The sequence below is a fragment of the Hyla sarda genome, chromosome 10 (genome assembly GCF_029499605.1).
Source record: "Hyla sarda isolate aHylSar1 chromosome 10, aHylSar1.hap1, whole genome shotgun sequence".
In the NCBI taxonomy this organism is placed as follows: domain Eukaryota; kingdom Metazoa; phylum Chordata; class Amphibia; order Anura; family Hylidae; genus Hyla; species Hyla sarda.
The window spans coordinates 144,799,622-144,824,041 of NC_079198.1; the positions used below are offsets into that span (position 1 = coordinate 144,799,622).

General features: G+C 40.5%; 1 protein-coding gene across 1 annotated transcript in view; it reads left to right on the forward strand.

Annotated features, from left to right (window-relative positions):
* CEP104 (centrosomal protein 104) overlaps positions 1 to 24,420 on the forward strand; it is a 120,050-nt gene that overhangs the window by 10,881 nt on the left and 84,749 nt on the right. Inside the window, exons 2-8 of the mRNA XM_056544355.1 lie at positions 2,889 to 3,019; positions 4,354 to 4,527; positions 11,549 to 11,687; positions 12,912 to 12,971; positions 14,017 to 14,093; positions 16,372 to 16,540; positions 18,795 to 18,950. Of these exons, the coding sequence (XP_056400330.1) occupies positions 2,907 to 3,019; positions 4,354 to 4,527; positions 11,549 to 11,687; positions 12,912 to 12,971; positions 14,017 to 14,093; positions 16,372 to 16,540; positions 18,795 to 18,950 (888 nt within the window). The 5' untranslated portion in view covers positions 2,889 to 2,906. The remainder of the gene's footprint in view (positions 1 to 2,888; positions 3,020 to 4,353; positions 4,528 to 11,548; positions 11,688 to 12,911; positions 12,972 to 14,016; positions 14,094 to 16,371; positions 16,541 to 18,794; positions 18,951 to 24,420) is intronic.

Below are 24,420 nucleotides of genomic sequence, written 5' to 3' on the forward strand. Positions count from 1 at the left end.
TCTCCATCCAACCTCACTGAGCTCCAGCTGTTCACAAATGCTCTCCATCCAACCTCACTGAGCTCCAGCTGTTCACAAACGCTCTCCATCCAACCTCACTGAGCTCCAGCTGTTCACAAACGCTCTCCATCCAACCTCACTGAGCTCCAGCTGTTCACAAACGCTCTCCATCCAACCTCATTGAGCTCCAGCTGTTCACAAACGCTCTCCATCCAACCTCGCTGAGCTCCAGCTGTTCACAAACGTTCTCCATCCAACCTCACCGAGCTCCAGCTGTTCACAAACGCTCTCCATCCAACCTCATTGAGCTCCAGCTGTTCACAAACGCTCTCCATCCAACCTCACTGAGCTCCAGCTGTTCACAAACGCTCTCCATCCAACCTCATTGAGCTCCAGCTGTTCACAAACGCTCTCCATCCAACCTCACTGAGCTCCAGCTGTTCACAAACGCTCTCCATCCAACCTCACTGAGCTCCAGCTGTTCAAACGCTCTCCATCCAACCTCACTGAGCTCCAGCTGTTCACAAACGCACTCCATCCAACCTCACAGAGCTCCAGCTGTTCACAAACGCTCTCCATCCAACCTCACTGAGCTTCAGCTGTTCACAAACGCTCTCCATCCAACTTCACCGAGCTCCAGCTGTTCACAAACGCTCTCCATCCAACCTCACCGAGCTCCATCTGTTCACAAACTCTCTCCATCCAACCTCACTGAGCTCCAGCTGTTCACAAACGCTCTCCGTCCAACCTCACTGAGCTCCAGCTGTTCACAAACTCTCTCCCTCCAACCTCACTGAGCTCCAGCTGTTCACAAACGCTCTCCATCCAACCTCACTGAGCTCCAGCTGTTCACAAACGCTCTCCACCCAACCTCACCGAGCTCCAGCTGTCCACAAACGCTCTCCATCCAACCTCACTGAGCTCCAGCTGTTCACAAACGCTCTCCATCCAACCTCACTGAGCTCCAGCTGTTCACAAACGCTCTCCACCCAACCTCACCGAGCTCCAGCTGGTCACAAACGCTCTCCACCCAACCTCACCGAGCTCCAGCTGTCCACAAACGCTCTCCATCCAACCTCACTGAGCTCCAGCTGTTCACAAACGCTCTCCATCCAACCTCACTGAGCTCCAGCTGTTCACAAACGCTCTCCACCCAACCTCACCGAGCTCCAGCTGGTCACAAACGCTCTCCATCAAACCTCACCGAGCTCCAGCTGTCCACAAACGCTCTCCATCCAACCTCACTGAGCTCCAGCTGTTCACAAACGCTCTCCATCCAACCTCACTGAGCTCCAGCTGTTAACAAACGCTCTCCACCCAACCTCACCGAGCTCCAGCTGGTCACAAACGCTCTCCACCCAACCTCACCGAGCTCCAGCTGTCCACAAACGCTCTCCATCCAACCTCACTGAGCTCCAGCTGTTCACAAACGCTGTCCATCCAACCTCCCTGAGCTCCAGCTGTTCACAAATGCTCTCCATCCAACCTCCCTGAGCTCCTGCTGTTCACAAACGCTCTCCATCCAACCTCACTGAGCTCCAGCTGTTCACAAACGCTCTCCATCCAACCTCACTGACCTCCAGCTGTTCACAAATGCTCTCCATCCAACCTCACTGAGCTCCAGCTGTTCACAAACGCTCTCCATCCAACCTCACTGAGCTCCAGCTGTTCACAAACGCTCTCCAGCCAACCTCACTGAGCTCCAGCTGTTCACAAACGCTCTCCACCCAACCTCACTGAGCTCCAGCTGTTCACAAACGCTCTCCATCCAACCTCACTGAGCTCCAGCTGTTCACAAACGCTCTCCATCCAACCTCACTGAGCTCCAGCTGTTCACAAACTCTCTCCATCCAACCTCACTGAGCTCCAGCTGTTCACAAACGCTCTCCATCCAACCTCACTGAGCTCCAGCTGTTCACAAACGCTCTCCATCCAACCTCACTGAGCTCCAGCTGTTCACAAACTCTCTCCATCCAACCTCACTGAGCTCCAGCTGTTCACAAACACTCTCCATCCAACCTCACTGAGCTCCAGCTGTTCACAAACTCTCTCCATCCAACCTCACTGAGCTCCAGCTGTTCACAAACACTCTCCATCCAACCTCACTGAGCTCCAGCTGTTCACAAACACTCTCCATCCAACCTCACTGAGCTCCAGCTGTTCACAAACGCTCTCCATCCAACCTCACTGAGCTCCAGCTGTTCACAAACGCTCTCCATCCAACCTCACTGAGCTCCAGCTGTTTTGCAAGGAGGAATGGGCAAAAATTTTAGTCTCTCAATGTGCAAAACTGATGGAGACCTACCCCAAATGACTTACAGCTGTAATCGCAGCAAAAGGTGGTGCTACAAAGTATTAACTTAAGGGGCTGAATAATTTTGCACGCCCAATCTTTCAGTTTTTTATTTGTTAAAAAAGTTTGAAATATCCAATAAATTTCGTTCCACTTCATGATTGTGTCCCACTTGTCGATTCTTCACAAAAAATTACAGTTTTATATCTTTATGTTTGAAGCCTGAAATGTGGCAAAAGGTTGAAAAGTTCAAGGGGGCCGAATACTTTCACTATGCACTGTGTATGGCCTCCTGCAGGTTGGTTGCCTTTGACTTGTAAGAGTATCATGTTGCAAATACTTACTGCATCTCCTGCCTGTCTTGACTCTGCAGTACTGTTTACACCGCTGACAAGGGCTACATGTAGTAGAGGACATTTTGTCCGTGTACCTTTTTGCCCTTTGAATTTAAAGAGAGCTATGGCCTCCTGCAGGTGGACGTCGTTTGCTTTGTGAGGGGATCATGTTGCACATACTTTATGCATATCCTGCCTGTCTTGTATCTGCAGCATCGTACTCCCCGCCATCATTAATATTCCTTTGCTGTTTCTTGCAGGGTCTGCAGATCTCCAGGATGCCGCACAAGATCGGATTTGTTGTGGTCAGCTCCTCGGGCCACGAGGATGGATTCAGTGCCAAAGAGTTAATGGTTCACGCTCCGACAGTCAGCGGCTGGAGATCCCCCAGGTAAAATACAAAGATTTCAATGGTTTACTCATTTTTACGGTTCACATTTTTAAAAGGTTTTCTAACGGACTATGTAAAAAATGGGTTAAGTCCAGTGAGTCCCGACTGCTATCAGGGTGCCCGACATTAACCCTTTGGACGCCACAATGTGGATTGCAGCATTTAAAACGCAATTAAAAGAATCCTGGTAGCTCAGCAGTGCTGATCAGGACCATCGCGGTAAATCCACAAAGTCCCGATCAGCTGAAAGGACAATGGGAGGCCCCCACCTGCCTCCACATCATCCGATCGGTGATCTGCTGCTCCCGGATGCTTCAGCAGGCTGGAGCAGCAGAGCACCGATAACACTGATCAATACTATGCTATGGCATAGCTTTGATCAGTATATGCAGTCAAAAGATCACATGGTATAGCCTCCTATGGGGACAAAAAAAATAATAAACTGTGGAAAAAAATAAAAGCGAATTAACCCTTTCTTAATAAAAGTTTGAATCCACCCCCCTTTTCCCATTTATAATATAAAATAATGTAATAAAAAATAAAAATAATCATATGTAATACCGCCACGTGTGTAAATGTCCAAACTGTTAAAATATAAGGTTAGCTAAACCACACGGCCGATAGCGTACACGTAAAAAAGTACCAAAGTCCAAAATTGTGAATTTTTGGTCACTTCATATACCATAAAAAAATGTATAAAAAGCGATGAAAAAGTCCCATCAAAACAACAATGGTACCAATAAAAACTACTGACCACGGCACAAAAATGAGCCCTCAAATCGCCCCGTATACGAAAAAATAAAAAAATTATAGGGGTCAGAAGATGACAATTTTACACATACTAATTTTGGTGCATGTACTTAGGATTTTTTGAAGTAGTAAAATAAAATAAAACCTACATAAATTGGGTATCCTTGTAACCGTATGGACCTCCAGAATAAAGATAAGGCGTCCTTTTTACTGAAAAGTGCACTGCCTAGAAACTGAAGCCCCCAAAATTTACAAAATATATATATTTTTTATTTCACCTCACAAATAAGTTTTACTTTTGTTTTACCGCAGATTATTTTATAAAATAAGTGATGTCGTTATAAAGTCTGTAGGTGCAAAATTTAAAGTATTACAATTTTTAGAAGGGGTTAATGAACCCCCTGTACATATGTTCTAGTAGGGTGTATGGACCTTAAATAGGACAGTCGTCTTCAAACTGTGGAATGGCTGTCCGGGCATGCTGGGAGTTGAAGTTTTGTAACAGCTGGAGATCTACAGTTTGCCTTCCAGCATCTTTTATTTTTGAAAATAATTTTTTACATTTTCTTCTCCCTCTCACGCAGGTTTTGTCAGTATCCCCAAGAAATCGTAATACAAATGGTGGAAAGATGCCGAATCCGGAAGCTGCAGCTCCTCGCCCACCAGTACATGATCTCCTCCAAAATAGAGTTCTACATCTCCGAAAGTCTTCCCGAATATTTCACCCCGTACCAGACCGAGCGATTCCGCAGGTTGGGGTAGGTGCCCTTTTTTTATAGGTTTTGTGTGTCTGTGCATTTACATTCATTTTTGAAGGATGCGGCCACGTTCGCATCATGTACGTTTTGCGTTCACATTAAACGTATATCTTAATAACACGGGCCACCATTGTACTTGGGATTAAGTCAGGTATTTTACCCTTTATAAAATGTACAGCGCTATAAAAATAAATCATAATAATTTTAGAATCTAATTAACCCCTTAAAAGGAGATATTCAGCCAAAAATGGTATAAAAACAACTTAAGTAAGTTATATATAACCTCACTATGACTCCACAAGGCATCCCAGCTGATATGTTTCAAAATCAGACCCCATAGCCCCCATAAACAGTCTTTGAAAAAATACACACACTGGGCTTGTTTTCTGTGTGAGCTGTAGGGAGAGGGATGTGTTGCCTATCAGCCAATCAGGGACACTAATACACGGCACACTGAAGCTGTCAACTCTCTGAGCTGGGGAGAAGGGAGTGTAAAGTGTCGTCAACAGTAGACGCTAGTCATCAGTGTGATAAGATCTTCTGGACTTTCTACCTGGAGGAAAAGCTGAGAGAAACAGGGTATGTTCTCAGCAAAGATTACACTTCACATTGCAAAGTTATATAATGTTATCATGTGCAGCTATATAAAGGTCATTTCGTTTGGCTGGAGTTCTCCTTTAAAGGGGTTATCCACCATAAGATGATTTTAGTACTTACCTGACAGAAATTGGGCATTTCCTGTTGGATTTTGTTCTCTAAACTACACATCCCACAGATATATGCTTGAAAGTTTGAGGTCACTTTCCTCCCTCCCACACATCAGCCACAGCACCCATTGAAACACAGTGTTTTCTAATCAGGGGGCCTACAGCTGTTGCAAAATTGAAGCAGGACAGACTCCCTCTGATCACCTGACTAGTGATGTCAGGTCCCGACGCACTGCAACCTGGGAAATCCCGAGACATGAGTAATTTTGTATGCTGTTAAAAATAAATATTGGGGCGATAATCACAAAAGAATTGTGAGAAAACCGTCACACACAGGTACAGACACTATATTATGGACTAAACTAACTTTACAGCCCCTGTAGCATAATCAAATAAAAAAAATCCTGGAATACCCCTTTAAGGACAGTGAACGTAAATGTACGGCCTGATGCCCCGGTACTTATCTCACCAGGGTTCACATTTACGTCCTGTACATGAAACAACCGCAGGAGCAGGAGTTACTGTGGATAGTCCCCTATGGAAACAAAAAATGTAAAGTTGGTTAAAAAAAATTTTTTTTAAATGTGAATAAGCCCCTCCCCCAATAAAAATTTAAATCCTCCCTTTTCCTATTTCCCCAAAACAAATAAATGAATAAATAAATAAATGTATTTGGTATCGCTGTGTGCATAAATGTCCGAACTATTAAAATATTATGTTAATGATCCCGTGTGGTGAACGGTATAAACGTAGAAAAAAAATCTAAAATTGCATTTTTTTTGGTCAGATCACATTCCAGAAAATTGAAATAAAAAGAGATTAAAAATAAAGTTGCATGTACATAAAAATGATAGATATGAAAAATACAAATATACAGAAGGCGGTGCAAAAAATGATCCTCATACAGCCGTGTAAATGGAAAAATGAGAACGTTATAAGGGGGTCAGAATAGCGCAATTTTAAACACTTATTTTTTTAGTTTTTTTTTTGTTAGTACAGTAATAGTAAAGCGTGTAACCATGGCGATCATATTAATCACATTGACCCACAGAATAAAGAGAACAGGTCAGTGTTCCAATAAAGTGTACAGCGTAAAAACAAAACCCTCCAAACCGGGCAAAACTGCGGTTTTCTTTTCAATTACCCTACAAAATAATATATATATATTTTTGGTTGTGCCATACATTTTATTTTAAAGTACAATTTATCATGTGTATACAGTGCAGAATGTTGTTCTATATACTTTCCACTAGATGGCACTGATAGTTGCTCAAATTCCAGAAGTAAGGCGGCATTCACACCACGATTCCCACAGTTCCCATGGAACCGTATTGAAAACCGTATGCATTGACTCTCCATTGAAAACCGTATGCATTGACTCTCCATTGAAAACCGTATGCATTGACTCTCCATTGAAAACCGTATGCATTGACTCTCCATTGAAAACCATATGCATTGACTCTCCATTGAAAACCGTATGCATTGACTCTCCATTGAAAACCGTATGCCAAACAATGCATCTGGTTGTGTTCTTTTGGCATCTTGTACGTTTTTTTTCCCGTACCCAAAACCTTAGCCTACCATGTTTTTTTGTCTAGTTTAAAAACTGTATTGAAACCGTATATGGTCCCTTGTGCATCCGGTTCCATCCGGTTTGCACAATACCGTTTTTGAGTTTGCACATGCGCAGTGTACACCAAATGGAATGAAAGGTTAAAAACCTATACTTTTTTTTTTTTTTTTGCAACTGGACATCATTTTGCATACTGTAAATTATCACTTACACTTATATGTATATTATTACTTACTCTTATATGTATATTATTACTTACACTTATATGTATATTATTACTTACACTTAGATGTATATTATTACTTACACTTATATGTATATTATTACTTACACTTATATGTATATTATTATTTACACTTAGATGTATATTATTACTTACACTTAGATGTATATTATTACTTACACTTATATGTATATTATTACTTACACTTATATGTATATTATTACTTACACTTAGATGTATATTATTACTTACTCTTATATGTATATTATTACTTACACTTAGATGTATATTATTACTTACACTTAGATGTATATTATTACTTACACTTATATGTATATTATTACTTACACTTATATGTATATTATTACTTACACTTAGATGTATATTATTACTTACACTTAGATGTATATTATTACTTACACTTAGATGTATATTATTACTTACACTTAGATGTATATTATTACTTACTCTTATATGTATATTATTACTTACCTATATGTTTATTACTTACACTTAGATGTATATTATTACTTACACTTAGATGTATATTATTATTTACAGTTATATGTTTATTATTTACACTTATATGTATATTATTACTTACACTTATATGTATATTATTACTTACACTTATATGTATATTATTATTTACACTTATATGTATATTATTACTTACACTTAGATGTATATTATTACTTACACTTAGATGTATATTATTACTTACACTTAGATGTATATTATTACTTACACTTAGATGTATATTATTACTTACTCTTATATGTATATTATTACTTACACTTATATGTATATTATTACTTACACTTAGATGTATATTATTACTTACACTTATATGTATATTATTACTTACACTTATATGTATATTATTACTTACACTTAGATGTATATTATTACTTACTCTTATATGTATATTATTACTTACACTTATATGTATATTATTACTTACACTTAGATGTATATTATTACTTACACTTAAATGTATATTATTACTTACACTTAGATGTATATTATTACTTACACTTATATGTATATTATTACTTACACTTAGATGTATATTATTACTTACACTTAGATGTATATTATTACTTACACTTAGATGTATATTATTACTTACTCTTATATGTATATTATTACTTACCTATATGTTTATTACTTACACTTAGATGTATATTATTACTTACACTTAGATGTATATTATTACTTACACTTAGATGTATATTATTACTTACACTTAGATGTATATTATTACTTACACTTAGATGTATATTATTACTTACACTTATATGTATATTATTACTTACACTTAGATGTATATTATTACTTACACTTAGATGTATATTATTACTTACACTTAGATGTATATTATTACTTACACTTAGATGTATATTATTACTTACTCTTATATGTATATTATTACTTACCTATATGTTTATTACTTACACTTAGATGTATATTATTACTTACACTTAGATGTATATTATTATTTACAGTTATATGTTTATTATTTACACTTATATGTATATTATTACTTACACTTATATGTATATTATTACTTACACTTATATGTATATTATTATTTACACTTATATGTATATTATTACTTACACTTAGATGTATATTATTACTTACACTTAGATGTATATTATTACTTACACTTAGATGTATATTATTACTTACACTTAGATGTATATTATTACTTACTCTTATATGTATATTATTACTTACACTTATATGTATATTATTACTTACACTTAGATGTATATTATTACTTACACTTATATGTATATTATTACTTACACTTATATGTATATTATTACTTACACTTAGATGTATATTATTACTTACTCTTATATGTATATTATTACTTACACTTATATGTATATTATTACTTACACTTAGATGTATATTATTACTTACACTTAGATGTATATTATTACTTACACTTAGATGTATATTATTACTTACACTTAGATGTATATTATTACTTACACTTAGATGTATATTATTACTTACTCTTATATGTATATTATTACTTACCTATATGTTTATTACTTACACTTAGATGTATATTATTACTTACACTTAGATGTATATTATTACTTACACTTAGATGTATATTATTACTTACACTTAGATGTATATTATTACTTACACTTAGATGTATATTATTACTTACACTTATATGTATTTTATTACTTACACTTAGATGTATATTATTACTTACTCTTATATGTATATTATTACTTACTCTTATATGTATATTATTACTTACACTTATATGTATATTATTACTTACACTTAGATGTATATTATTACTTACACTTAGATGTATATTATTACTTACACTTATATGTATATTATTACTTACACTTATATGTATATTATTACTTACACTTATATGTATATTATTACTTACACTTAGATGTATATTATTACTTACTCTTATATGTATATTATTACTTACCTATATGTTTATTACTTACACTTAGATGTATATTATTACTTACTCTTATATGTATATTATTACTTACACTTAGATGTATATTATTACTTACACTTAGATGTATATTATTACTTACACTTAGATGTATATTATTACTTACTCTTATATGTATATTATTACTTACCTATATGTTTATTACTTACACTTAGATGTATATTATTACTTACACTTAGATGTATATTATTACTTACACTTAGATGTATATTATTACTTACACTTAGATGTATATTATTATTTACACTTAGATGTATATTATTACTTACTCTTATATGTATATTATTACTTACCTATATGTTTATTACTTACACTTATATGTATATTATTACTTACACTTAGATGTATATTATTACTTACACTTAGATGTATATTATTACTTACACTTATATGTATATTATTATTTACAGTTATATGTTTATTATTTACACTTATATGTATATTATTACTTACACTTATATGTATATTATTACTTACACTTATATGTATATTATTATTTACACTTATATGTATATTATTACTTACACTTAGATGTATATTATTACTTACACTTAGATGTATATTATTACTTACACTTAGATGTATATTATTACTTACACTTAGATGTATATTATTACTTACTCTTATATGTATATTATTACTTACTCTTATATGTATATTATTACTTACACTTATATGTATATTATTACTTACACTTATATGTATATTATTATTTACACTTATATGTATATTATTACTTACACTTAGATGTATATTATTACTTACTCTTATATGTATATTATTACTTACTCTTATATGTATATTATTACTTACACTTATATGTATATTATTACTTACACTTATATGTATATTATTATTTACACTTATATGTATATTATTACTTACACTTATATGTATATTATTACTTACACTTATATGTATATTATTACTTACACTTAGATGTATATTATTATTTACACTTATATGTATATTATTACTTACACTTATATGTATATTATTATTTACACTTATATGTATATTATTATTTACACTTAGATGTATATTATTATTTACACTTATATGTATATTATTACTTACACTTATATGTATATTATTATTTACACTTATATGTATATTATTATTTACACTTAGATGTATATTATTACTTACTCTTATATGTATATTATTACTTACTCTTATATGTATATTATTACTTACACTTATATGTATATTATTACTTACCTATATGTTTATTATTACTTACACTTAGATGTATATTATTACTTACACTTATATGTATATTATTACTTACACTTAGATGTATATTATTACTTACACTTAGATGTATATTATTACTTACACTTATATGTATATTATTATTTACACTTATATGTATATTATTACTTACACTTAGATGTATATTATTACTTACCTATATGTATATTATTATTTACACTTATATGTATATTATTACTTACTCTTATATGTATATTATTATTTACACTTATATGTATATTATTACTTACACTTAGATGTATATTATTATTTACTCTTATATGTATATTTTTATTTACACTTATATGTATATTATTACTTACCTATATGTTTATTACTTACACTTATATGTATATTATTACTTACACTTATATGTATATTATTACTTACACTTATATGTATATTATTACTTACACTTAGATGTATATTATTATTTACACTTATAAGTGTAAGTAATAATATACGTGTAAGTGCCTGGGCCTAAATGTGACCTGGTTTGTGGAAGAAAAGCCTTGATTTGTAGGTTGCACATGTGTCATCGTAGGGTTATCTATCTAGTATCCCCCGGCTAATATAGTAGTTTTTTGGGTGGGACCAGGACGATCAGCTGACTGTGACCATTCTTCAGGGATCATAATGGATATTGTCTATAATGGGCCTTGTTCTGGGCCTTGTTCATCTCTATGTTTTATATGAAATAATAAAATATTAAATAAAAACCCATCTTGTACTTTTTTGTCTTGTATCAGGTACGTAGCTCTCTCCGACAATGAAAAGACCGGCTACAAGGCCCGAGAACTGAAGTCCGTCTATGTGGATGCGGCGGGGCAGTACCTCAAGCTGATCTTTCATAAGAACTTCCCCAATAGATATAATCTGTACAATCAGGTAACCGCAAGTCACATGGGTCAACCAAGACATCATTTAGGTCTCCGTTCACATCTATGCTGGAGGCCTCAGGAAGCATCTCCAGGGCTGGCTCTGGGATTTCTGCTAAAAATAAATAACAATAAATAAAAATAGTGTAGTATGCAGAGATATTCTTTCCATTAAAATGGTAAAATCCAGTGGATCCCATTAATTAGTCAGTTCAGACAGGCGCCATTGTTGTTTCACCATGTGACAGGTCTGGGGCTGCTTCAGTCATTTTCGTCTGCTCCAATGACTGGAACCGTGAATCAAATATGTGCACAGTGTTGTGTGAATTATCGTGTATATTGGGCATATAGGCTGCCCAGTAGCATATATACATTAAATATAATTTACAGGAATTTTCATACATCTGAATGGGGCTGTTTGGTGGCAAATAAATTAGTTTCTGCAGGACCCATCCGGATGAATAGAACAATGGTAGAAATATCTGCAATAAATCTGCTCTGTGTGGAGCTCGCCCTTTAAAGGGGTACTCCGCCCCTTCGGCACTTTGCTCGGTGCCGGATGACTGGTGAAGCAGGGCAGAGGCTCGTGACGTCATGTTCACGCCCCATTCGTGACGTCGCAGCCACGCCCCCTCAATGTACGTTTGTGGGAGGGGGGGTGACGGCCATCACGCCCCCTCCCATAGACTTGCATTGAGGGGGCGTGGCCATGATGTCACGAGTGGGGTGCACCGGTGACATCACGAGCCTCTGGAGCTGCACCCTACGCTCTAAACAAACACCGGGTGCAGCAGCGGCAGGACCCCCGCGATCACACATCTTATCCTTTATCCTTTGGATCGGGGATAATATGTCTAGGAGTGGAGTACCCCTTTAAGGCTGTGCAGTAATTAAATTGTGGGAACAAAATAAATGCCCTGGATACGACATTCCTGTGTCTTCGGCCTGTGGAACATCCTATGCAGGATAATAGGAAAGTAATGGAGGATGTGAATCTCTACAGTCATTGGACCCGTCACCTCCATAGTAGACGCGAACATTATAAGCGATAGATTCTGTAAGACTCGGGGTCACTATTCAGGAAGCGTCAGACTTCGGTTTGGTGATCTCATGGATCCGGGGACTTTTAGTTTAGAAGCTTTACCCTAACGCAGCCGATTTCTGACTACATATAATAGATGACTTATTGGTTGCACTTACCGAACGTTCCCTAATACTGAATTTCTTTTTTCAGGTTGCACTAATAGCAATAAATATAATCGGGGATCCTGTGGATTATAATGAAGAGATCCAGGTAAGTCCCCAGCAGTGATGCCTGTAAATCTCCCTGAAGTCAGCGCTCTACTTGGCTGTACTTCAACAATCCCATAGAATTTTATAGATGATAAGGTTGTATTCTTGGGAGAACGGCTTTCATTTCTTTTTTAGGGTAGGGTCACGCAGGGAGCATCCGACAGCAGTCACAAGAGGGACTACGGAGCGAGCTCCAGGGTGTGACCGGGTGGCTATGTGTGTCCGCTCATAGCGACTGATTTCTACAGCTGGAAATCAGCCACTACAAGTGGGACCACAGAGCTACTGAGCCGAAGCCGGGAGCTCACTCTGCAGTCCCTCTTGTGACTGCTGTCAGCACATCCGCAGCATGAAATACAGTGCGGATGGGCCTTTGTGTTCCAGCCCTTAAAGGGGTACTCCACCCCTAAACATCTTATCCCCTATCCAATGTCCCCCCGCTGGGGACCCCCTTGACCTCCCTGCTTCAGCGTCAGAGGGTGCAGCGCCGGAGGCTCGTGACTTCACAGCCGCGCCATGCTCGTGACATCGTGGCCACGCCTCCTTAATGCAAGACTATGGGGGGGCGTGACGCCCATCACCCACCTCCCATAGACTTGCATTTAGGGGGCACGGCCATGTCATGAGCCTCTGCCCCGCATCGCCAGTCATCCGGCACGGAGCAAACTTTGCTCCGTGCACCAGATTTCTGGGGTGCCGAGCCGAGATCAGCCATCTTATCCCCTATCCTTTGGATTGGGGATAAGATGTCTAGGAGGGGAGTACCCCTTTAATGTGTATTCACATGCACTGTATCCTGCGTATATTTGATGTGCAGGGTTTGAAGCTGCAGATTTAATGCTGCGTTCAGTCAATTAGTTTACATTTACATCAAATCCTGCCCATCCAATGTGTGCCGGATACGTGTGAATACACCTTTAAGATGAGAAAATAGTTAAAGGTCATCTAAGCTCTGTTTTTTCAGAAGACCGATACCTCATAGTATTGTATTATTGTATTATAAGTGAAGGGACTTTCTGTACTGATCTCTGACTATTTTTTGGCAGCCGACAAGAGAGAAACTTATCGATCAGTATCTGGGGAACAGCCTGGAGGACGCGGCCATTGATACATCGTATACTGGGTAAGAAGACAAATGTATTCCTCTGGTTTTACTCTGATTAGTATATTACATGGAATCAGTATAGAAGTACAGTTTGCTAGAAAATCCACTAGGGGCGCTGTGACCTTGTGAATGCCCCGGCCCTGGACTGACATCCCTGGACTGACAGTAAATCCAGTGGCCTCTGTCTCTTCCTCCCCGATCACATGGTTACCTGTTCTCTTCTCCAGTGTAGTTATGGCAGCTGCTGGGGTTACTATAAGGATTTCCTGAAATAACCGAATGAATGCATTATATATATATATATATATATATATATATATATATATATATATATATACAGGTGCGGCAAAAAAGTATTTAGTCAGCCCCCAATTGTACAAGTTCTCCCCCTTATAAAGATGAGAGGCTGTAATTTCCATCATAGATTATAACCTCAACTATGAGAGACAGAATGAGAAAAAAATCCATAAAATCACATTGTCTGATTATTAAAGAATTTATTTGCAAATTATGGTGGAAAATAAGTATTTGGTCACCTACAAACAAGTAAGATTTCTGCCTCTCACAGACCTGTAACTTCTTCTATAAGAGTCTCCTCTGTCCTCCACTCGTTACCTGTATTAATGGCTCCTGTGTGAACTTGTTATCAGTATAAAAGACACCTGTCCACAACCTCAAACAGTCACACTCCAAACTCCACTATGGCCAAGACCAAAGAGCTGTCGAAGGACACCAGAAACAAAATTGTAGACATGCTCCGGGCTGGGAAGACTGAATCTGCAATAGGCAAGAAGCTTGGTGGGAAGAAATCAATTGTGGGAGCAATAATTAGAAAATGGAAGACATACAAGACCACTGATAATCTCCCTCCATCTGGGGCTCCACGCAAGATCTCACCCCGTGGTGTCAAAATGATCACAAAAACAGTGAGCAAAAATCCCCACATGGGGGACCTAGTGAATGACCTGCAGAGAGCTGGGACCAAAGTAACCAAGGCTACCATCAGTAACACACTACGCCGCCAGGGACTCAAATCATGCAGTGCCAGATGTGTCCCCCTGCTTAAGCCAGTACATGTCCTGGCCCGTCTGAAGTTTGCTAGATAGCATTTGGATTATCCAGAAGAAGATTGGGAGAATCTCATATGGTCAGATGAAACCAAAAGTAGAATTTATTGGTAAAAACTCAACTTGGAGGAGAAAGAATGCTGAGTTGCATCCAAAGAACTCCATACCTACTGTGAAGCATGGGTGTGGAGACATCATGCTTTGGGGCTGTTTTTCTGCTATGGGACCAGGAGGACTGATCCGTGTAAATGAAAGAATGAATGGGGCCATGTATCGTGAGATTTTGAGTGAAAACCTTCTTCCATCAGCAAGGGCATTGAAGATGAAACGCGGCTGTGTCAGCATGACAATGATCCCAAACACACTGCCTGGGCAACGAAGAAGTGGCTTCATAAGAAGCATTTCAATGTCCTGTAGTGGCCTAGCCAGTCTCCAGATCTCAACCCCATAGAAAACCTTTGGAGGGAGTTGAAAAGTCTGTGTTGCCCAGCGACAGCCCTAAAACATCACTGCTCTAGAGGAGATCTGCATGGAGGAATGGGCCAAAATATCAACAACAGTGTGTGAGAACCTTGTGAAGACAGAAAACATGTGACCTCTGTCATTACCAACAATGTGTGAGAACCTTGTGAAGACAGAAATCATGTGACCTCTGTCATTACCAACAGTGTGTGAGAACCTTGTGAAGACAGAAATCATGTGACCTCTGTTATTACCAACAGTGTGTGAGAACCTTGTGAAGACAGAAAACATGTGACCTCTGTCATTACCAACAAAGGGGATAGAACAAAGTATTGAGAGGAACTTTTCTTATTGACCAAACACTTATTTTCCACCATAATAATCAGACAATGTGATTTTATGGATTATTTTCTCATTCTGTCTCATAGTTGAGGTTATAACTTATGATGATAATTACAGCCTCATCTTTATAAGGGGGAGAACTTGTACAATTGGGGGCTGACTAAATACTTTTTTTCTCCCACTGTATACGTGTGTGTGTGTATATATGTATATATATATATATATATATATATATATATATATATATGAATTCCTATACTGACCATGTGTTATAACCTGTAGGAGAAGGTCAGGACGCAGTATAGAAGGAATGGGCTCAGTTCTTAATGTTCTGATTATAGTCGTGTATTGAAGCCGGTCACTGACCTGCAGCACCATCCTCATCGTCACCAGATATCACAATTACTTATTGTTTTGCTTCACAGGAAACTTGATGCCATTTCACCTCTTGACGACTTGGCCTTTGATATGTACCAGGATCCAGAAGTGGCACAAATAATCCGCAAGCTGGATGAGAAGAAGCAGGAGGCCGTGCAGCATGAACACTACGACTATGCCAAGAAGCTGAAACAAGCCATAGCCGACCTGCAGAAGGTGGGGGCGCCGCACTGACATCTGATCCCTGCGAGGATTTCATGACAGCAAATACCTAATAGTATAGAAATGGGCATAAAATGACACTGCACAAGAAAACAAGGAACCTAAATGACATATGTTCTCTACATTAGAAAAATACAGTAAATGTGGGCATGACAAGCAGGGCTCTGTTCATGCTACTTGTCAGCCTGCTGTGTGAGCCTGGGGCGTGTCACCTGCTGTGTGAGAAGGGGGGCGTGTCACCTGCTGTGTGAGAAGGGGGGCGTGTCACCTGCCGTGTGAGAAGGGGGCGTGTCACCTGCCGGGTGAGAAGGGGGGCGTGTCACCTGCCGGGTGAGAAGGGGGGCGTGCCACCTGCCGTGTGAGAAGGGGGGCGTGCCACCTGCCGTGTGAGAAGGGGGGCGTGCCACCTGCCGTGTGAGAAGGGGAGCGTGCCACCTGCCGTGTGAGAAGGGGGGCGTGCCACCTGCCGTGTGAGAAGGGGGCGTGCCACCTGCCGTGTGAGAAGGGGGGCGTGCCACCTGCCGTGTGAGAAGGGGGGCGTGTCACCTGCTGTGTGAGCCTGGGGCGCGTGTCACCTGCTGTGTGAGCCTGGGGCGTGCCACCTGCTGTGTGATAAGGGGGGCGTGTCACCTGCTGTGTGATAAGGGGGGCGTGTCACCTGCTGTGTGAGAAGGGGGCGTGTCACCTGCTGTGTGAGAAGGGGTGCGTGTCACCTGCTGTGTGAGAAGGGGTGCGTGTCACCTGCTGTGTGAGAAGGGGTGCGTGTCACCTGCTGTGTGAGAAGGGGTGCGTGTCACCTGCTGTGTGAGAAGGGGTGCGTGTCACCTGCTGTGTGAGAAGGGGGGCGTGCCACCTGCTGTGTGAGAAGGGGGGCGTGCCACCTGCTGTGTGAGAAGGGGGGCGTGCCACCTGCTGTGTGAGAAGGGGGGCGTGCCACCTGCTGTGTGAGAAGGGGGGCGTGTCACCTGCTGTGTGAGAAGGGGGGCGTGTCACCTGCTGTGTGAGAAGGTGAAGGGGGCGTGTCGCCTGCTGTGTGAGAAGGTGAAGGGGGCGTGTCCCCTTTTGTGTGAGAAGGTGAAGGGGGCGTGTCCCCTGCTGTGTGAGAAGGTGAAGGGGGCGTGTCGCCTGCTGTGTGAGAAGGTGAAGGGGGCGTGTCGCCTGCTGTGTGAGAAGGTGAAGGGGGCGTGTCGCCTGCTGTGTGAGAAGGTGAAGGGGGCGTGTCGCCTGCTGTGTGAGAAGGTGAAGGGGGCGTGTCGCCTGCTGTGTGAGAAGGTGAAGGGGGCGTGTCGCCTGCTGTGTGAGAAGGTGAAGGGGGCGTGTCGCCTGCTGTGTGAGAAGGTGAAGGGGGCGTGTCGCCTGCTGTGTGAGAAGGTGAAGGGGGCGTGTCGCCTGCTGTGTGAGAAGGTGAAGTGGGCGTGTCGCCTGCTGTTTGCGCCGGGGGCGTGTATTCCAGTGTACGTCACATGATTGTCCATTTGTTTTTTCACTGTACTGAGTGTCTGAATGGCCAACGTAATGTACTGGATGGCTCTATAGTGGCGTACATCACAGACTTTATTGTGGATATGAATCGGGGATTATTTCAGATGTATTTACTGATAAAGTCACCATAATAAGATGGGAACATAAAGCCTCTTTTATATGGCCACAGAGCTTAAAGATCTTATACCAATGTAATGGATCAGTCAAGCTACACGTGAGAACATTTTATATTAAGACCAGATAAATATCAAACTGAATGATTTGTAGGATCTGATTGTTATGGAACGGAGGGGAATCACTTAGGAGTGAAGGGGGAGGAGGCGCTGCAGCAGCTCAGCTCCATCAGTATGACTTCTGTGCACACCTCTTCAGTGGTATCAGAGTGTATACAAACCCTATGGGCTCTGATTCTTTGGTCACATTTGCTTTCCTTTGCTCCCTACTTATTAATACGATGTGTTCCGTAGGGGGCAGGTAAATGTCTGCAGGATCGGTCTGCAGGGTTGATTGTGACTGTGAAGCTGCATAGTTCTGCACTGGAGCTGCATACACAGAGCAATAGGAGATGTATTTGCTCCTTTATTTTGATGCATTAGGACAATAAATATGTATCAGATGACTCCGTAACATTTTACCCTCATACGGTGATCGATTATATCATTGGCTCCTGTCTGATATCCTGGAATCTGTGGACTGAATATATCATTCATACACGGTTCTTCAATCTCCAGTTACGCACACTTATGGATCTGCTTCTCGCCATTAGGTCGGGGAACGTCTGGGGCGCTATGAGGTGGAGAAGCGCTGCGCTGTGGAGAAGGAAGACTATGACTTGGCCAAACAGAAGAAACAACAGATGGAAGAATATCGCCAGAAGGTTTACCAACAGCTGGAGCTGCACGACCTGCTGGACATCGCCCTGGTAAGAACCACACGCCGCGGATGTCACCATGTTCTAATATTTATAGGGAACCTGTCAAATCAGAAGTCCTAACTGGTCCTAATGTGATATACAACAAGAGTTTCTGTTACGCCTAGCGCTCCGGGTCCCCGCTCCTCCCCGGAGCGCTCACGGCGTCTTTTTCCCTGCAGCTCCCCGGTCAGTCCCGCTGACCGGGAGCGCTGCTCTGTCACGGCCGTTGGGGATGCGATTCGCACTGCGGGACGCGCCCGCTCGCGAATCGCATCCCAGGTCACTTACCCGTTCCCGTCTCCTGCTGTCATGTGCTGGCGCGCGCGGCTCCGCTCTCTAGGGCGCGCGCGCGCCAGCTCCCTGAGACTTAAAGGGCCAGTGCACCAATGATTGGTGCCTGGCCCAATTAGCTTAATTGGCTCCCACCTGTTCCCTGGCTATATCTGGTCTCCTCCCTTGCACTCCCTTGCCGGATCTTGTTGCCCTTGTGCCTAGTGAAAGCGTTTTGTGAGTTTAAAGCCTGTGTACCAGAACTTCTGCTATCTCCCCTGACTACGAACCTTGCCGCCTGCCCCCGACCTTCTGCTACGTCCGACTTTGCTTCTGCCTACTCCCTTGTACCTCGCCTATCTTCAGCAGTCAGAGAGGTGAGCCGTTGCTAGTGGATACGACCTGGTCACTACCGCCGCAGCAAGACCATCCCGCTTTGCGGCGGGCTCTGGTGAAAACCTGTAGTGGCTTAGAACCGGTCCACTAGCGTGGTCCTCGCCATCCCTCTCTGGCACAGAGGATCCACTACCTGCCAGCCGGCATCGTGACAGTTTCTCAGCATTGTGATACAAAAAGATTCAGTATAAGGCCCCTTTTACACCATCGTTATGTTCCTGCATTCTTAGACCAGTTATTTAGCTGTCATGACCGGGGGTGGATAGGGAGAGTGAACCCTCTCCCTGCCTACTTGCCCATCCGCCCTAAACGGCGGATTGACAACTTGGAGCCGGTCCCTCCATGTGCTAAAGTACAATGGGCATAATGGTTAAACTAATAACCAGCACAGAGTTCAGCAAAGCTCGGATTTAAATAGCCCCACCCGAGTTCATATTGGCTAATAGCATTAACTATTTCCTAGCCAGGGAGAATAGCACAGAAAACAGTTCATAAAAACAAAGTCTGAACAGGACCTAAAACGGAAAAATGCAAAAACACAAAAACGGACATTACATTAGCAATAACGGGTCATGAAAAAATGGATGAATTAACTGAATACAACGGATGATAACTGATGACCAATTTTGATGGAAATTCTGTCAAAATAACGGACACGTCCCATCTTTTATCACCCGTTATAGTCCGTAATTTTATGTTCGTTATTTTATTTCCATGTGACTTGTGACTTTTATTTCCTGATTGTGATGTTGTACTGAGCATGCTCAGTAGCAACAACGGATCATAACGGAATATAAAAAAATCGGACAATAGCGGATGTCATTTTTGAACATCCTTCACCCATAGACTTCAATGTTAAAGTTTTGGCATCCAGTTTTGGGGTCCCAGCACAACCTAGAGAACAGGGAACAGGGATATGTTTTTTTTTAAAGGGATACTCCGCTGTTCCAAACGCTGGATCTGGCATCGGGAGCTTGTGATGTCATAGCCCTGCCCCTCATGATGTCATGTCTCGCAAGTCTATGGGAGGGGGCATGACAGCTGTAATGAGGGGGCGGGGCTATGATGTCATGAGCTCCCGGCTCCAGCATTTGGAACAGTTTGTTCCAAACACTGAGCAGCGGAGTACCCCTTTAAATACTGAATACCCCAGGGGTACTCCACTGGTCACATTTAGTTCCAAACGCTGAGTGTGCGTGCTGAGGGGGTCGGCCACTCCCCTTTGTGATGTCACGCCCCCTCAATGCAAGTCTGTGGGAGGGGGCGTGATGTCTGTCACTCCCCCTCTCATAGACTTGCATTGAAAGGGCGTGGTGTGATGTCACCAGGGGGCGTGCCGAACCCCACAGCACGCACACACACCAAATGTTCCAAACACTGGCCAGTGGAGTACCCCTTTAAGCTGAGTGATATCCTATATGGGAGTTGTAACTCCAGCTCCCATCACTCAGCTTTTCCAAGAACGGATATAAAGTAGAAATTGTTGGATAGATTTATTTACAATAACAATCAGAACAAATCCAGGAGAGAGAACATGAGATGGGGGCGGGGGGAGGGGGGGGGGTTGTTCTTTAATGTCTTCATATAAAGCCTTCAGGCTCATTATCAAAGCGCCATTGTTTCTATATGTTAACAAATAGTTTGATATTTCCTCGTGTAACCAGACATTCCCCGGCCCCCCGGGCAGACATCGGGTTCAGGTTTCTCATAATGGAGCGATTCCCCTTAACTCCTAATGACATTGTAATGACAGGTGAGGAAGCGGATAAAACTGCACAGTGTGAGAACGCAATGCGCAAAATGGTGTCTGGCAGCGCCTGGAACACGGCAGTTCACTTCGTTGTGGTCCTTGTTCTCTCAGTAAAATTGTAGACATTTTTAATAGAGATTGGAAAGCAGCCGATAACAATATCTAGTGCAGTGTTCCCCAAACAGGGGGCCTCCAGCAATTGCAAAACTACAACTCCCAGCATGTCCGGACAGCCAAAGACTGTCCGGGCATGCTGGGAGTTGTAGTTTGCAACAGCTGGAAGCACCCTAGTTAAGAATCAATTATCTCATCTAGTGCATAGTCTCTAAACTGCCTCTCCAGCTGCTGCCAAACTACAACTCCCAGCATGCCCTGACAGCCAACAGCAACAGGTTTCTTATACATCCTAATGAGGAACATATCCCCCTCTTGTCACAAAATACAAGAGCAGCATCTAGATCAGGCATTGGCAACCTTCGGCACTGCTGATGTTTTAGAATACATTTCCCATGATGCTTTTGCAGCATTTTGGCTATAAGTCGGGATCGACCGATTATCGGTTTTGGTGATATTATCGGCCGATATTCACGATTTTGGACTTAATCGGTATCGGCTATTATCTTGCCGATAATGCCCCGCACCCCCCCCCCCCGCCCAGGCCAGAGACTGCCCCGGCCCCATTGCCTCCCCCATCCCAAATTACCTGATCCCGGGGTCCGCGCTACTTCTGGGGGGGAGGTTTGTGCTGAAAAAGCCGATAACTTGTACCGGAATATCAGTATAAATTATCGGCTATCGGCCTTAAAAAATCGATATCGGTTGATCCCTGACTGTAAGAGCATCATGGGAGATGTAGTCCAAAACATCAGCAGTGCCGAAGGTTGCCTATGCCTGGTGTAGGAGATGCCAGAAATGGTCGCAGTCACAAAGTCCCTGTAAGAGCTGACGGATTCTATCAGATTTGGTCTTTTTTGATTATTCACAAATTTATTTAATTTTTATTTTTCTGCATTTTTTTCTTCTTAATAATAATAATAATAAGCAAATAAAAAAGAAAAAGAATAAAACTTCAAATTAAATAACATTTATAAAAAAGAATAACAAAATAAATAAATTCAAAATAATAATAATAAGATTATTATTTAGCATTTATTTATTTTACCAATTTTATTTCTTTAATTTGCAGGGGGTTTTAAAATTTGTATTTTTCTGCAATTTTTATTTATATCTTAATTTACTAATTTTTGCACAAAAAAATTTGACATTTTATTTATTTAGCAAATTTTGATAATTTGTTTTTGCAATTTGTATGTATTTATTTATTTTTTACAAATTTTTCTTTTTTTTGGCAATTATTTTTTTAATCTTACATCTGCTTGTTTTTAAGCGGTGACCTTTCTGTTAATAGACCTCCCGGAGTGACAAAGTGCATGCCGATCATATTAATACACACTTCCCTAGAGTCCTGATTAACCTTATGGGTCCTGTATATAGTCAGAAGGGAAAGAAGAACGATCCTAGTCAGGGGTCCCATCAACCTATAATGTTTGTCCTAATGAAGTGACACATCTGCGGCCATAGGGCCCGTCCTATAGTGGATATAAACATTATTCAGATGAGCTGGGGCTGTGTCCTTGTATATAATTATATATGGTTGTGCTGTGTACAGACCGCAGTCACCATTACTTCCATATACAAAGCTATATATCTATTTAATTCAATGACACATCAAACATTTATACACAACAAGTTTACCTAAAGAAGAATCTACATTAAAGTTATCTAGGAAAAAACTATTTTTTATATATCAACTGGCTCCAGAAAATTAAACAGATTTGTAAATTACTTCTTAATCCTTTCAGTACTTATGAGCTGCTGAAGTTGAGTTGTTCTTTTCTGTCTAAGTGCTCTCTGATGACACCTGTCTCGGGAACTGTCCAGAGTAGAAGCAAATCCCCATAGCAAACCTCTTCTACTCTTTGCAGTTCCCGAGACAGGTTTAATACAGTTATATCCTGTAGATCTTTTATTAAAAAATATAAAACATTACAAAAAGAACAAACATCACCATAACAATAATACAAACAACATACACCTGTATAATATATACAAAAATTAGTCCATATTAGTCCAAAAATGTCCAACCAAGTATCTTCTGGTCCAGCCTCATTCTCACCAAACACACCGCTATAATAACAACAACTACTAAACACTCTACAATAATAATAATACTTACAGTAATAATAAGAACAACAATAATAACTAAAAACTGGTCCGGTTGCATTTCCCCACCCAAAATAATAAATATTTGTCAAACCACCAACAAACACCGCAAACAGAAAAACAGAATATACAATTTTTTTTTTTTTATTTAAATTTTTTTACATTTTTTTTTAAATTTTTTTTTTTTTTTTGGCCCTGAGCTGGTCCCGCATCCCATGCCCCCAGTACATGATAACAGACGTCCATGAACCAGTCCAGGATTATTTTATTTTTTTTTTAAATAAAAAGTCCCACACAGAAACCCCCCTCCCCCCATCTACCCACCACCCAACCTAACACTAAACCCCAACACAACACAACCCCTAGAAAAAAATACAATATATATACACATATACATAAATGTACAAACAAAACAAATATATACAAAATAATACAAACTATACAAACCAAACAACAAACAACAATAAGGCTTTTCAATCACACAAACCCCTAAAGCTCAAGTTCAGTGCCTGCAAGCCCTATATCACCATATATCTACAGCACAAAACAAAAAGACTAATGTGCCAGCATCAGCCCACCACCAGGGGAGAGACAACAGGCTAAGGCACTTTAAAGGCAGAGCCCCTCCACAGACGAGAGGCCCCGCCAGCACCCAGCCTCTCGTACTCCAGAGAACGCACCTTCACTAGGTCACCGTGAATGTTCCTAACCACCTCACCCACAGGCAGGATTTTACGCTGCGTCGACACTAAACACCGTGCGTTCCACGTGTAATACCTGACCACTGAGCTGACTAGGAATAAAGTGCACCGGTCCCAGCCTCCAAGGTTTCTGAATGCC